Source organism: Camelus bactrianus, chromosome 14 (assembly GCF_048773025.1).
Source record: "Camelus bactrianus isolate YW-2024 breed Bactrian camel chromosome 14, ASM4877302v1, whole genome shotgun sequence".
NCBI lineage: Eukaryota > Metazoa > Chordata > Mammalia > Artiodactyla > Camelidae > Camelus > Camelus bactrianus.
The window spans coordinates 10,716,151-10,731,692 of NC_133552.1; the positions used below are offsets into that span (position 1 = coordinate 10,716,151).

The window sequence follows — 15,542 nt, forward strand, 5'->3', positions numbered from 1 at the left end:
AAGCTTAAAAGAAAACACATGAGATGTCCATATTTAGTTTGAACATTACTTATTCAGTCATTCTGAATCTAGATTAACTAAAGAAAAAAAAAAACCCCAAACTTTCTCAAAATAAGCATTCAGAAAACACCATATTAAAAACTAAAACTATGCACTCCAAATGCACCAGGAAACAAAGGGTTTTCCCATTTTATTCTATAGGGGTTTAAGTTAAAAGCACTTTGAAGTTCTGGGGGAAAGTCCAAGCAAATACTAGATACAGAACTCTAAGGTCTGTAGGGTCAAAAACAGGCATCAGGGCAAAAGCCCACGCCCAGCACAGCTCGCGGCCAGGTAGCCCGGACACAGACAAGGCAAACAGTCCCTCCTCAATGACTGAGATCATAAAATGCGGCAAAATCTAATCTGTAAGGTGGTTTTGCCCTTAATCCTTATTATCAGGACCATTAAGGAATACCACTCCTAATACTGAGACCATGTCTGTAGAAATTCCTACAGCAACATGCAGGCAAGTGGCTGAATAAACTGAACCAATGTGTCCATATTACAAGTACACTGTTCTGCAATTAGCCTGTAAATATGGACTCTATTTGCATCTTATACAGAAAATAAGTTTTAAGTTTTAGTTCTAAATGTATTTCCTGATTTATTACTTCTGAATATCAAGTTGGGTTGATCTGTTTGTTAGTTATTTCCTAATAATACACAGCTCTGCCATTTTGTCTCCAAATCCTTATATTCATGTCTACCATTTCTACAAATTCTCTGTAGTAGTCCTATTTATTTTCTAACCTACTAGCTTATACTGGACTTTAAACTAAAGGACCAAGCTTAACACCCAGAATATTGTAAACTTACAATATGTACTAAATTCTCCACCTACAGTCTCTTATTATATGTTAACACGTGTTAATAATGTATAAAAAAAGTCTCATCATTAGATGCAAACTGTAATCTAACAAACATTTCTTGAATGACTACCAGGTGCCTGGCACTGTGTTAGAAGTCATATTCTCAGGAAAAGAACACATACCTAATTTTTAAAATGTCTATTCATGCACAAAACCTACTATAAGCAAACACCAATACATATATGTACATCAAAAGTCTGTTAAGAGAGGAATTATCTTCTATCTGCTGCTACTATTGTAGGCAAGTTATTCTCCTTGGCAGTTATCAATTCTCCCCTCCGAACAACTAGCTCTTGACTGGGCAGGGATGCTAAAGCCAATAAAAGTGCAGTACACAGGATACCAATTCTTTCTCCTTCTCCACTTGCCCATGCAAAGGTAACCACACCCTTAGAAGATTCTGAACAACCTCAAATTTCAAATGCTGCTACGTACAGACATATGTGGTTAAAAAAAGCTAAAAAATTTTAATTAAAAGCAGTGTTTCAGGTTTACCTGGAGTAGATTTAAGGGCCTGAGACTTGAAGTATTTTTTAAACCAAATGGAACACCTATTAAATAAAATTCATGGTTATAACAGGGAATTAAAACTTTATTATACTTGAAAGTATTTTATACTTTAGTATACACAAATACAGTATTTTAAGCACTTTATGCATATACATGCTTATTTTCTATACTTTTAAAATTTCTTGAAAACAGAAAAATCCATTTTCATCAATATTTATCAATACTGAGATCTTATTCAAAGATGTGAAGCATCAAATGTACAATACGTTCTGTATTTCAGAAACACAGACTTCTTTATCATTATTTTTGACTGCTGGCTGGAAAAGTAATCTAGCAGCATGCAAACACCTTAAGTATAACCAAACTATCACTGTTATGCAAATACATTTCAGGTACTGACATCTACTTCCATTCCTCAGTGCTAAACAGTATATGATAATAATGCTATCTCCGAGAACTGGTGTGCTCTGTGCTATCTTTTAAAGTACAAATGCTAATGTTAATAATGCTAAAGAATGTTGAATTTTATGTGTATAGATCAAGCTTCGAGTCAGGAAACAGTGCTCTGTTAATTCTGAACTTATTTAAGCATGTATATATTTTCCTCACTCAATTTACCAATTCAAACACTAATTAAAAATGCATCTAGTTCTCTAAGCAGCTAACTATATTAAAAAGATAAAGGGCAGGTAATATACAGATCACAGCATGAAAGCCTTGTATAAGAAACAGAAAAAGCATAATCAGATAAAAATATGACAATATTGATATCCCCTCCAGGAATTCTCATTTTAAAAAAAGACGTAACTCCATTTAAAGGTGAGTGACATCTGTATAATGCTTTTATAGCTTACCAAAGGCACTTTCATATCACTCCACTTATTTCTCATAAGTACCAATTGAAATTAGATGTTTTTACTTCCATCTTAGAATAGATGAAACTAAGGCTAAGCAGGAAAAATAAAGTGACTTCTTTCAGGCCCCCCCGTCAGCATTTGGAGCTACAAGTAACTGGTGGAATTACACATAAATATAAACATCTTAAATTCAACACTGATTCCATTTCCAGGGCTCATGCCACTAGAACACATTTATTCACATTAAAATAAGAATGTCAGCTAGAACTGGGAAATCACAGCAATATATTAACATGTTTGAATTATATTCTGTGGCTTCTCTTTTCCTAACTCATAGAAACTTGTTGATAAGTTTTTCTTTCTAAGTCAAGTATGTTTTTCCTTTTAATTTTTTTCTCAATAGTAAGGAACTGGATTGTTCTGAGATAGTATAATACATTCTCTTAAAAAGCATTAAAAATAGCACAAGTTGTTAACACTTTTTTCCAGTACATGTAATTAGAATTACTACCACTACTACTACAATAGAGCTACTACTACTGATAATAATGACAGTAAGTATTTTTGAACGTTTATCACATCTCAGGCATATTAAGTATTTTATTTGTATTTATTCATTTAATCCTCACAACTATGAGATAAAATTTATTATACTCCTCATTTATTTATAAGCAAAGCAAGGCACAATGGTAACTTGGCCATGACTACACGGTTACATCCTCGCAGAAGCAGGATTCAAACACAGGCAGTCTGGCTCCAGAACCGAGGCTTTTAAGTACCACGCTATGTTGCCTTTCTTGCACACGTTTTCAAAATACATCTCTTTTACTGGGAATAGGACTACACTGACAACTATCAAAGTTAATTTTACTATACTGTTTGGAAGGCAAAGACAACTTTTCCAGAGACTAACAGGCTTACCAAGTTTCTCCACAAAAGCTGACAACTAGAAGGCTTTCAATTTAAACATCAGAACGTTAAAAGCTTTTGAAAGGAAGTATTTCTGACAAGACTTCATAAAATAAGGATGTTAAATGTTTAAATATTAACCTTAAAAATGACATTTTTACATTAGCATGGACTTTAATTTTGTTAGAGGCTATTATTTCCAATATTCTGACCTGCTTGAGAAGCTGCCTGCATTGCACCGGGCAATGCACTTGGTAACAGACCTCCTGAGGGTAGAAGGCCACTCAGGTTTATTCCTGCAGGAGTTATGGCACCAGTGTTACAGCCCAGCATAGGGTTGGAACCACTCATCAAAGCTTGAGCTCCACTGCAGGAGAATAAGACAAAGCATTAAACTAGCACTTATAAAAGGGAAAATCAGCCACATAATTTCTTGGATTAAAAAACGAAACTGCTAAACAAACACATATTTCTGTCTTAAATGTCAGCTTGGAGGCTTGGTTTGATTTTTATGCTAGAAAGTGACAGCAATGTTGGCTAAAATTAAGTATTGTACATTTATCAAGGTTTAAAATATAATTTGGAAAAGTAATGTACTACTCAATGGGTTAAAAGATGTTAACAGGAGAAACAGGAAAACCTAAGCTACTGTCAAGGTGAAGTAATAAACAGATGTAATGTAATAGATGGACTACCTAAAATTAAAACATACTCGTTGAGATAGCTTCTATCCACACAGAAACTATTTTCTTCCAGTTTCACTAATATGCAATTTGTTATTAATTTCATAAACAAGAATTTTAGAATCGTGAGAATATCTTTAAAAAAAAACATACCAGAGTGTCAATGCAAACTTACCAAACAGAGCCCACTACATTGATGAAGTTAAGTCCAGCAGAGTTTGCCATGACCTGGGTGGCCGTGCTTCCTGTAGTTATAGATGTTACCATGGTGGAAAGAGGAATGGTCGTTACAGGCATTGCCTGGCTCAGAGACTTTTGCTGCTGAGCAAACTGAGTTAACAAAGTGGGCTGAGGGGTGAAGCCTGAATCTTGGGGAGTAGGGGCAGTTGAAGGGGTAATAGGAGTTGAGCTCTGAGCATCAGGAGGGTGTGGGGTCGATGAAGGGGTTGGTGTAGGAGTAGATGGCTTAGGAGTTCCAGATCCTGCTCATTGAGAAAAATAAAAATTGCTAGTTTGTTATAAATGGCCAGTCCTTTTTAAAATAAGGTTAATGGAATCTTACTTAGCACTGACAATTTGTTCCATTTTTTTAAGCAGTTAACTGCAAGTGTTAATTCTACACATGATACATGAGTGTTGCTACACTCAATTACAATTAAGGATGCAGTATATCACCTACAAATCCCATCAGAGATGCTATTACAGTAACAGTAAAAGTATACATTTGTATTCTACCACAACACCCATTTAAAAGTTAGTTTCCTACATGCTACCTTTGGACTAAAAAGTTTAAAAGAAATTCAAATTAATTTTTGTTATTTACGATTTCACTAACTTAGGACTTCATTTAGAAATATTGCTTACTTTCTGTAACAGTCTGAGATAAACTCTGAACATATTTAATAAATTACATATGGTTAACAATCATATTTGGCACCTAAATATACATACTTAATTCCTAACACATCAAGTTTATCCTGACAAACAAATTTTACAAAACACAGTAATAAAGCAAGTATTTGATAGATAATACTGCATCTTTAACAGTAACTGTGTACTTCTGTTTAAATGTAGAATGTATAGAAAATCTGTTGTGAATGAAGTATGCACAGTTTATCAACTTTAAAAAAAAACAAAAACAAAAAACAAAAACCAAAAAAATAAAACCAAAAGCTCTTGAGGTGTTTTCTTTTTTAGCTTTCATGTCCTGCAGAAAGAAAGGAAAGAAATGTGAATGTCCAGAAGCTGTCACTCAACCCTTACTTAAAGTAACAACTGTGTGCAGTAGATTAACATAATCCAGACCCACAACATAAGAAGTGTGAATAAGACTTTCAGGAAATTTATAAATTTTTCTTTGTGCAAAACAAGAAGGCAGAAAAATTACACCTTTTGAGCTATCAAGATGAAGATGTTTACATCTAATGCGAAGACCACCCTGTCACTGTGCAGTGTACTAAAACTTTCAGCACACGCTAGTTATCCATAAAAAAAAAAATCTAAAAAACTGGAATACTTTTTTCTAAGTTGGTACCTAAATAGCTCAGATAATTACTAATTTGAAATTCTCCCAAACTAAAGCTAGAATTCTTGAATAACTTTTCTTGATGTAAAAAAAAAAAATTCAGTAGTAAAAGTTACATTTTTGTATCTTCAGAATAATGCTTTATGATAATCCCACATTTTAGTAACTGACAACAATTTGTAAAAGTGCAGGGGTATTACTGAAGAGTCAGTTTTCAATTTATTGTATCACCACCTTGGAACTAGTTGGCTTCTGGTATCTATAAAGATAGAACTGCAGCAACAACTCTTAACGGCATTTTTTTCCACATCAGCTGCATAGTTTACATAAAATGTAAAATGGTCCTAAGGCACACTGGAGTAAAAAGTAATTTGGAGTCTTACTGCCACATTTAACTACCAGGTTATATTTTTTAGGAGATGTGTAGGTTGCAAGTCTATAAGAAAGGTATACACAAGGTGCATACATACAGAAAAACAAATACAATTACAATAAACACATAATACATACAGTCAACAAGAGATCTGCCTGAAGGTTTTCAAAACCTTTACATTTTGGGTAGACAGTACATTCATATTTCACTGGTCAAAAACAGTCGTCTTAAGGAACACTAATGCGAAAGTTTATGAAGAGTTAATGAAGAATTTAAGTTATGACTCACTTTGTGATGAACTGGCAGGTGACAGGGCAGCTGGAGAGAGCATGCTCACTTGACTGAGGTCCACAGATGACTTCCGAGAAAGACTTGGTGGCTTAGAAGTAGGAGGAGGAGTTGGAGATTTAAGAAAGCTGCTGGCCTGCTGTGGTGTGAAATAGTTACCTAGAAGAGGAATACAAATGATATTTCCTAGATTTACAATTCAAAATTCTGAGTAAATCAAAATATGCGTAAACAGATTACGTTCATGTGTTGTTTCTTACTCTAGACTACAGAAAACTCTGGACTGTAATACCTGAGGAACTACTTCCTGAGCCCGAGGGAAGTTTGATGGGTGGAGGTCTATGCTTCACTCCCTTCCCCAGTACTGAAGACTGAACTGACACGGTCTCAGGCTGCTAAGAGATAGTGACATTCAGTATACTCATTAAAGTTAAGGTCAAATTAATAGCATTACAACTCCTACATGACAACAGAGTTTAAAACTGCAAAGTACTCTTAATGGTTATAAATTGGTTATTACAGATGTTTCAAAAGAATGTAATTTTTCATAAGAAGATCCATAAAATACACAAAGGACGAAGGAAAAACTTCTGAGTAATAAAGTGGAGAGAAAGAGTTTGAGGAAGAGCAGAGGAATAAGAGTATAGCAAAGCTTCACTCTTATATCTTCTCCAGAAAAACTAACTGTTGAAGCCAGGTGGGTGATCAGTATACACAGGTGTTCATTACACTTTTTGCTCTACCTCTCTGTACTTTGAAAATTTCCATTATAAAAAGTTAAATAATAAAAAGAAAATCAAAGTTAAAAGTAAAAACAAAACTAAACAATGCCTCTATCCCTCAAAAAATAGTACTTAACATTTCTCAGATTCCTTGAGAAACAATTAGGCAGAAAAAAGTAACAGCACAAAAAAAGTTAACCAAACACACTTCTGCTTCTTTCCCTGGAGAAGGCTGACTCAAGCTGGCGGAGCCACTGGAGCTATGTAACATCTTCACTGGACATTTGGCTTCATTCTGGACCAATTCCTGGTACTGATTGACTACTCTGGAATATGAGGGGGAATACAGGTATGGATTAGCTAACTGTTTTAAGCACAAATTTATTACACAGGAAATGTATAACTGTTAATGAAAAAAGTTCTATCAAAACTAACAGAAAAATTTAGACAATTTATCTTTGTTAAAAGCACATTTTTCTAATCTTTTTAAATAACAAGCTAGTGCTGAAAACGTTTTGCTAACTAACAACCTAAAGATATACTTCCAGTATCTTGTCTCTAAAGCAGAAATTACAGTGATTATTTCACCAATAAACAGCCAAAAGAATTATCCCAACTTTCACTTATATTCTGATCAAAGTACAACCTAGAAATCATTTTCTTTAGCTACCGTAAATACATCTAAGTTTTCTTATTTAAAATAAAGCTTTACTTTAAACATTCTTTTAATTGTTATTTTCCTATTTCTAGTAAAAGATCCTAGTAAAGCATAATTAAAATCAAAGCTTTGACTCCTAATGGAATACTCTCTACCCTGTAAGAGTGAAGTTGATCATATCCATCCAGATCAAAAATAAAGATACAACTATTTTTACCTCTCAGCATCAGTCTTTGATCCAATAATGAACCTACATAAAAAAAAAAAGAGGAAAGTATTAGATATCTAGACTTGCTTTAAAAGGCCCTGAGATTACTTTTGAAGGCTTCCATATTTTAATGACAGTAATTTTAGAGACTGAGTTAAAATCTACCAAGATACCATGAAAAAAAGAAAAAAAAAATCTTGTTAAATACATTAAAAAATATGAAGCAGTGACCAAGTTTTGCATGCATTATAAAACAATTCTGTGAATAATTTGGCTGATTTAATTTAAGGGATATTTATTTTGGCACAAAACCTATGTATCAAAACAAAATCTGGGCTGAAAGTTAACAAGAGCTATACATCCTTGCAAGTATCTGTCCTACAACAAAATTCACTGAATTGTGTGCAAGGCCTTTGGCCTTCTTCTCACTTTCATCTTTGATTTTGGAAGTTGTTATTAATGTCTACATGGCAGGATCTTAGAATATATTTTAGACAAGGAAGATCACCGCCAATTCAAATAAAGTGTCTTCACCAAGTCTTTTAAAAGAGTTTGACATTTATATGATTTCTTAACAGATTAAAATAGTGAGTTTGTTTATTTTTTAATTACCAATTTGAATGATCATCTGTGGAGAAGCTGAAATATAAAATGTAAAAAAAAGAAAAAAACTTGGTTAATGCAGCTCAAACTTTCACTTCATAGCGATTTAATCAAGTAATTTATGAATATGGAAGAATGACTGGAAGGTAATTAAATCATGCAGCATTTTTGCAGCAATGTCCTGATGTAAAAAGCAAAAAATTCAATTATGTTCTTGTTAAACAAATCTAATCAGTTGGCTTTTTGAACCTTTTTTTTTTGAACCATTTTTTTTAAATGAGAGAATGTATGTTACTCCCTTGTGTTTGAGAAAAGTTAATAACTAAAATAACCAATGTGTCTCTTTAAGAAGACTCAAAAAATAGTTAAAATATTTGATCTTTCTACAAAAACAGAAACTACTAATGTGAAAAAATTAGCTGAGGATTTCCTGATTGCTATTGTTCCCTCCCATCAACTTTTACTTAGGTATTGGTGAGGTTATTCTTTAAAATCCATCTTTCTTTTGTAGTTTCAACTAGCATTTTGTAATGATTTAATGCAGAGGTGGACCCTGCTTTTTTCTCCTGAGTTCCTCTTTATTTTTTCCTCTTTATAGAACAGCACCAACTTGATTAAAAAACAGAAGTAATAATAAAACTAACACCCAACTAAAACTAAATACTGGGTATCTTGTAGTAAATACATGCAGTCTGTAAGTTTAGGAAGATCAACTAGTTGGCTCTCCGTATCTGTGGGTTCCACATCCCCAGATTCAACCATCATGGACTGAAAATATTCAGGGGAAAAAATTCCAGAAAGCTCAAAAATGCAAAACTTGAATTTGCCATGGGGGGCAACTATTTATGTAACATTTAAATTGCACTTACTGCTATTTGCATAGCATTTAGATTGTATTAGGTATTACAAGTAATCTAGATAAAATATGTGGGAGGATGTGTGTAGGTTGCAAATACAACACCATTTTTATATTGAGACTTGAGCATCCAGGGGTCCTTGAACCAAACTCCTGTGGATACTTAGGGACAACTGTATACGTATCTCCAGAGCCAGTAACTACATTAAGTACTGAATCTGTGTCCTTACAGGCAGTGCTGAAATATCAAGCATTTTTAATAGCTTTTACATTTATATTTAGAGTAAACTTGCTTCCCATATGAAACTATCGCCCAGAAGCACTTCATGCTCACAGAGAGGTTAAAGTGGCAACACATAAATATATCAAGAGGGATATCACAGGCATATCTTCAAAGCAAAAATAAAAATAATTACAGAATAGGTTTTTAAAAAGGAAACAATTATTTTAAAGAACTCCTGGACAATATGGTAACTACAACTTAAGTTTACTTAAAGGTTTGCTGCCAAATCTAACTGGACTATCTAACTAACAAATGAAACCCCGAAGGGAAATTGTGAGTCATTAATAGTTCACCATTAGTTGCTAAATAAATTCTGATGGCTTATTTTGTGAATTACATGCATCTAACTCACTGAGATGGAGACATCTGGCTGTCACTTTCTTCATCTTCTTTACATGGCTGTATTTTACCATAGTAAAGTGGATCACCAAGTGACTGCAAAATGGTCAGCTTTGTTTTCTGATACTGATTACCAGCTTCACATTCAAACACATAATCATCTTTTATATCCTGAAAAAGAACATTCCAAATAAATACCTTCTCCAGTAAATACATAACCAGAAATAAATGACAAAGTAACATATCTGACAATTAGAAGACTAATGGAACATAGTCTATAGGCCTATTTAAGAGTGCCTAAGACAATGAAGCCCAGGATTATTTTTTTACACAGTACTTTGCGAATGAGAGCTCCAAAGGGGTATCTAGTTAACAGAGCCTGAGTAAAACGTCAGAATTGCATATAATGGAGATATGAATGCAAATACGAAATATTAAGAGGCTAAAACTTTCAAAAACAAACCTGTTTCTACTTATCATCATTCTTCTTGCTATTGCAAATACAAAAACATCTGTCATCATTGCACTTCTAGATTCATCTAATCAAGTATTCCTATTTCTCCCTTTAAGAAATTATAATTGCTATTAGGGAAACGTACACAAAACATTTGATATCCTTACAGTAACTTACTAATTACTAACTTGAAACAGAAAACAAGTCAGAACTACCAATATGTGACCAATACAAGAGTAAAAATGCAGTTATGCATTAAAAATGCCCTTTAGAATAGAAACCATACTTCTTGAAAAAAAATTAAAGTTTGTCCCTTTTTTAATTCAGTGAACTCCCAGAAAGTTCTTTAAAAAAAAATCCCAAAGTAAAGGCTACTATACTTTAAATTTAATAAATTCAGATCCCAGATTAGAAACAGCATTAGATACGGAGACCGCAATGGTTACTTACATGGGCTGGCCAGACTGTTGGTTGTGAGTCATCAGATTTGATAGACTTTTCCACTTTGGCGTATTTTTCCACCTAAGCAATCAAATCAAGAGACAGCAGATATAATGGAATCAGTATTATAACTAAAGAGAAAAACCTAAGTAACTTAGTAACTAACCAATTCTAAAGAGTTGAGTGTATAACAGAAACAGGAGAAAGAAATAGGAAAATAAAAGAAATACGGGACCTCCCATCAAAAGACCTTTTTCCTGTCTTTGCTCATTTATTGCTGATGTGTATCATGGATCAGCAAAGAATACGATTCAAGGTTCCTCATCTTGGCCAATGCTCCAATATTACTAATTTTTAAATTTAACCAGTGAGGAAAGAAGCATTATCAGGAAATTATGATGAAATATTATGGAAAAAAATCAGACGCATTTTATGCATATTATGTAATATGTACCATCTTTTTCAATTTTTTGAAATTCTTTAGTTATTCTTCCTGCTCTAAACACAGACCTATAATGAGTTATATTTTTAGACAAATTAATGTGAAAGAAGAATGTAGCTTCTGAAAATAAGCAGTTGATTTATCTTTGCACAGATACAGAGAACAAACTAGTAGTTACCAGGGGAGGGGAAAAGGGGAGGAGCAGTATAGGGGTGAATGGAACACAAAAGGGTTATTACAGGATTATATGAAATCACGTGTGTGCAACTTTTCAAAATTATAAAGCACTATAGAATTTAAAGAATCTTTTAGTCAATAAAACAATGAATAAGTAAATAAATAAAAATTTTAAAACGTAAGAGTCTTTGTTTTCCCAAAGTATAAGCTACTATTAGTGAAACCTAGAAATCTTATATGAAACTAAGTGCAATTCAAGAACTGACTTACGTCCACTTCAGAAGGTATGGCCAAATTACAGGGACTCCGTTTCCACATATCTACACACTAAAAAATTAAAAACAATATAAATAAGTATACTGAAAATTCAAAATAACACAAAGCATTTGGCATAATAATAAGGTTCACTTAAAAATATATACTTACATTTCCTGCTTTAGAAATTTTGAGGTCATAATGCTGACCTGCTTTTCTTTCCTTCCTTTTTTGTAAGAAATCAAGTAATTTTAGCTGAGGAGGAGGTGGACAATTAGACAGATCCTGCTGCCGATTCAGAGAGGATCTGGAATACCTCTTGAAACACCTGAAATATTAAGAGACCTGAACTAAATAAAGCTAATAAGGGGAAACTGAATAAATATGGGTTTTAAATAGTAAGTGTTAAATATGAAGTTAAACCACAAAGATTTGTAGAACACTGTCACTTGCCAACCAATATCCTAGGCACTGCTGAAATAAAAATGAGTAAGAAAAACAAAATTCCTGCTACCATGGAGCTGACAGTCCAGAACAGAAGACAGACATTCACCAGTAAACAGGTCAGATCATTCCAGATAACAAGGAGCACTAGGAGAAAAGAACAAAGTACTGTGGTGGACAAGTGATAGAAAGGGCAATGTTAGGGAAGGGAGAGGAAGGGAAGAACTCCGAAGAAATGATTTGTGAGCAGAGACATGACAAGAGGAAATGAGTTACGGAAAGATCAGAGAGTGAGTATTTGATGCAGAGAGAAGAATTTAAAAAGGTACAGAAGCAGCAATGAAGTTGGTTTGTTTTTAAAACAGAAAATGTAGGTGTGACTAAAGGGTCCATCCAGTGGGAGGTGAGGTCAGAGGGTGAGGCAAGGGCCTTGCAGATGAATGATATGTTTGGACTGAATGTGAAGTACAATAGTGCTTTAGAGGAATTTAAGCAAGTGGTGGCATGATCTGCTTTGAGGTTTTTAAAACATTACTCTGGTTTGCTTACATGCCAAACAGGCCAGAAGGGAGTAAAGGTGAAGTAGGAAGACCAGTTAGGAAGGAGTTTATTACAGATGTCAAGATGAAGATGACCGTGGCTTGGCTGAAGGTACTGGTGGTGAGCATGGAGAGTTGTGGACAGGAACACAGGAGACTTTATAGGACTGCTAATGGATCCTATATGGACTTATTTTACTATCTCCAAAACTGTACCTTTTCCTCAGCATTTATTAGTTCAGTAGTGAATCAGGGAATTTAGAAAATGGATAGGTTATTTGAGCCGCTTCAAACTTGAGAAAAATCCAAAGTGGGCAACTCAAACAATTACGCAAAGAGAACTTAATGATGAGCCAACCACAACTGCAGTCCAAATTAATATGCATTCTTTTACTTCATTAAGTAAAAAAGATAGCTAATACACTCAAAGACAAGTTACCATGTTATAAAAAGGCATTTAATTATAAACTGACTTCACAAACTGTATCATTTTTTCCTAAATCTCAAAAATAAATTATGAATTATTTCTTTAAAGGTAATATTAATCAAAATTAAGGTGGCTACTGGGTACTAGGAAGTGATAAATTATTCTTTCTGCTCATACCTGTCTCATCTCAGAATTTCTTTCTGGTGAACAGACTTTGAACTTGTTTTTCCAAAGAATGTAGAGTGTGCATCATTTCAATATAAAGCAGAGTATAAAAAAAAATTCGAATTCTGATACAAAAAAGTATTAAAAGGCAACTTAAAAAAATCCAAGTTTAAAAAAAAAAATCAGAGCGCTTTTCTACTTGAGAGGGAAAAGATCCCATAAACTGCAAAATTCAGAGCTAGCATTCTAGGAGCACCTCTTGGCTTATCCTTCCACAAAGGCAGTTACCGTTTCATGGGGCGCGTGTTCATCTTCTGCTTGTTATAGAGCAGCCTGTTTGCAGTGCAGGTTACAGCTATAGAAGGATCAAGACACAGTGGTTCTGCCGTAGCCAGAATCAGTTGGCTCTCAAGCAAAAGTTTGTCTTCCTGAAATGTATAAAAGCATGTTTCAAAATGAGATATAAGATTTTCAAATCACATATATCACTTAATCTAGAACTATTCCTTGGAATATTTCTATTAAGGAGCACAGTAAAATAGCAACAGTATTTCAAGTTCTAACTTAAGTGTGTAAACTTTAGAAACTTGACAGCATAATGAGACTACTAATGGAAATTCCGTAATTTGTATAGTATACAAAGTGGTCAAATTGTAAGAATGCCTATCCATTAACTCAACAAGTATTTACTAAGCCGTTAGTGTGTTAGGCACTGTCCTAGATGTCAAGGATAAATCAGTGAACAAGACAGATAAAATCCTCTGCTCCCACAAAGCTTGCAGGATCAAGATGGATGACAGCACTTTCGGTAACAGAGATAACAGTCCCATTCTATACTCAGCTTAACTTTATTACAAGAACAAAAATGACTCCACTAATACTGTGTAAACTCTATACACCCAATTCCAAAGTTTATACAGGCTTTTTAATGGTATTATATAACTCATTCTACTGAATCCTACTTTTTTTTAGCCTAAACACTGAAATATTTTAATGGCTAGAAATAAATTTTTTACAAGTCATATGAGTCGATTAATATACTGCTGAGTAGAATTTTTGCAAAAAAAAAAAAAGCAGAAGAAACGCTGCTTCTTTCAATAGGTTTCTTCAACTTTTATTATGGAAATTTTCAAAAATACACAAAACAGAAATGTAATGACACCCATGTACCAATATCCAATTTCATTTAACAACCACTCCTCTAACTTCTTGTTTTTGTTTTCCTAGAGTAATTTTAAATACATCTCTGATGTATTATTTCATCTGAAAATCCTTCATCATGCACCACTGATAAGGACCTCTAATATCCAGTCTGATTTTCAATTCCTATTATCTCTATTTTTAATTGGTTTGTTTGAATTTGAACTCAAACTAAGGCCTACACATTGTATTTGGTTTTTACCTCACCTAAACACCTTAAAATTTTTTTTTGAAATGATCACCTCCTCCCCCATCTTTTTTCTTTTCTAATGCACTTGATTTGTTGATATTTGACCAACTATTTTCCCTTGGTATCGTTTAACTGGATCTGGCTGGTTGCTGCCTCATCCATATCATTTAATAGTTTCTCTTATTCATTGAATTACCTTTAAACTGTTAGTTACACAGAGGCTTGATTTAAATTAAAGTTCTATTTTATTAGACAAGAGTTCTTTCCCATCCATCACACCAAAAGGCACACAATGACCAAATGCCCCACTTTTATACCAGAGGGTTTAGTCAGATTATTGGTCTTCCACATCTAAGAAATATTACCACCAAGATTAAGATTTCCAAGCTGATGACATTATAGAAAGTCTATCATTCATTTTACACCTATTAGCTGAAATTTTTCTAAAGAATTTTCCTTTAGTTACTATTTGGCTACCTAAAGTACAGTTCACACAGAAAAGGCAGAATAAAGGTTACAGTCTCTTCTCTTATTTACCAATCTTCAGAGTAAGAAACTGATGCCTTAGGAACCTCCAACGGTGATCAATGAGTTTGTTTTTTAACATCCTTTTAATAGCATTTAATATTCTGGTAAACGAAAAGACTACAGCCCAAACTACAACACAACACTTGATAGCTACTGATGAACTGAATCTTACTTTATAATCCTATTTCAGAGATAGAATAATTCTCATTATTGACATTTTCTTTAGTTTAGTAACTATTCCTCTCTATAGTAACAGGGAAGTGAACACTCTTGCGAGTGGGCACCGCATATATACTGAGCCAGCACTGGAGGATTAATTGGCTCTTGTCAGGATAAGAGAAGTCTGTTGGTGCTACAACCAGCATGGCCGGCAGAAAGACAGGCCAGGCCCACTTCAGAATCCTAGACGACAGAAAATCACTATCTATTTTTATCTATGGTGTGAAGAAAACATTCTGTTTGAGAGGGGATAAAAATCTAAGTTTCACATTGGGCAGATCAGGTCCTAAAGCAACTGGGACTGAACTGTTTCACTTTCTTGAAGGATTACTGCAT

The 15,542-nt window shown here is 33.9% G+C and overlaps 1 protein-coding gene across 16 annotated transcripts in view; it reads right to left on the bottom strand.

Moving 5' to 3' along the window:
* SUPT20H (SPT20 homolog, SAGA complex component) overlaps nt 1-15,542 on the bottom strand; it is a 33,285-nt gene that overhangs the window by 5,078 nt on the left and 12,665 nt on the right. For 10 of the 16 annotated variants that reach the window (XM_074378086.1, XM_074378083.1, XM_074378085.1 and 7 more), the window contains 13 exons: nt 13,358-13,497; nt 11,666-11,822; nt 11,510-11,566; nt 10,630-10,701; nt 9,739-9,896; nt 8,257-8,283; nt 7,654-7,686; nt 6,987-7,104; nt 6,349-6,451; nt 6,057-6,215; nt 4,046-4,352; nt 3,400-3,554; nt 1,407-1,462 (listed from right to left, as the gene is read on the bottom strand). In XM_074378086.1, the coding sequence (XP_074234187.1) occupies nt 1,407-1,462; nt 3,400-3,554; nt 4,046-4,352; nt 6,057-6,215; nt 6,349-6,451; nt 6,987-7,104; nt 7,654-7,686; nt 8,257-8,283; nt 9,739-9,896; nt 10,630-10,701; nt 11,510-11,566; nt 11,666-11,822; nt 13,358-13,497 (1,542 nt within the window). The remainder of the gene's footprint in view (nt 1-1,406; nt 1,463-3,399; nt 3,555-4,045; nt 4,353-6,056; nt 6,216-6,348; nt 6,452-6,986; nt 7,105-7,653; nt 7,687-8,256; nt 8,284-9,738; nt 9,897-10,629; nt 10,702-11,509; nt 11,567-11,665; nt 11,823-13,357; nt 13,498-15,542) is intronic. The other 6 variants (XM_010951493.3, XM_045514107.2, XM_045514105.2 and 3 more) reach the window with 3 other exon arrangements.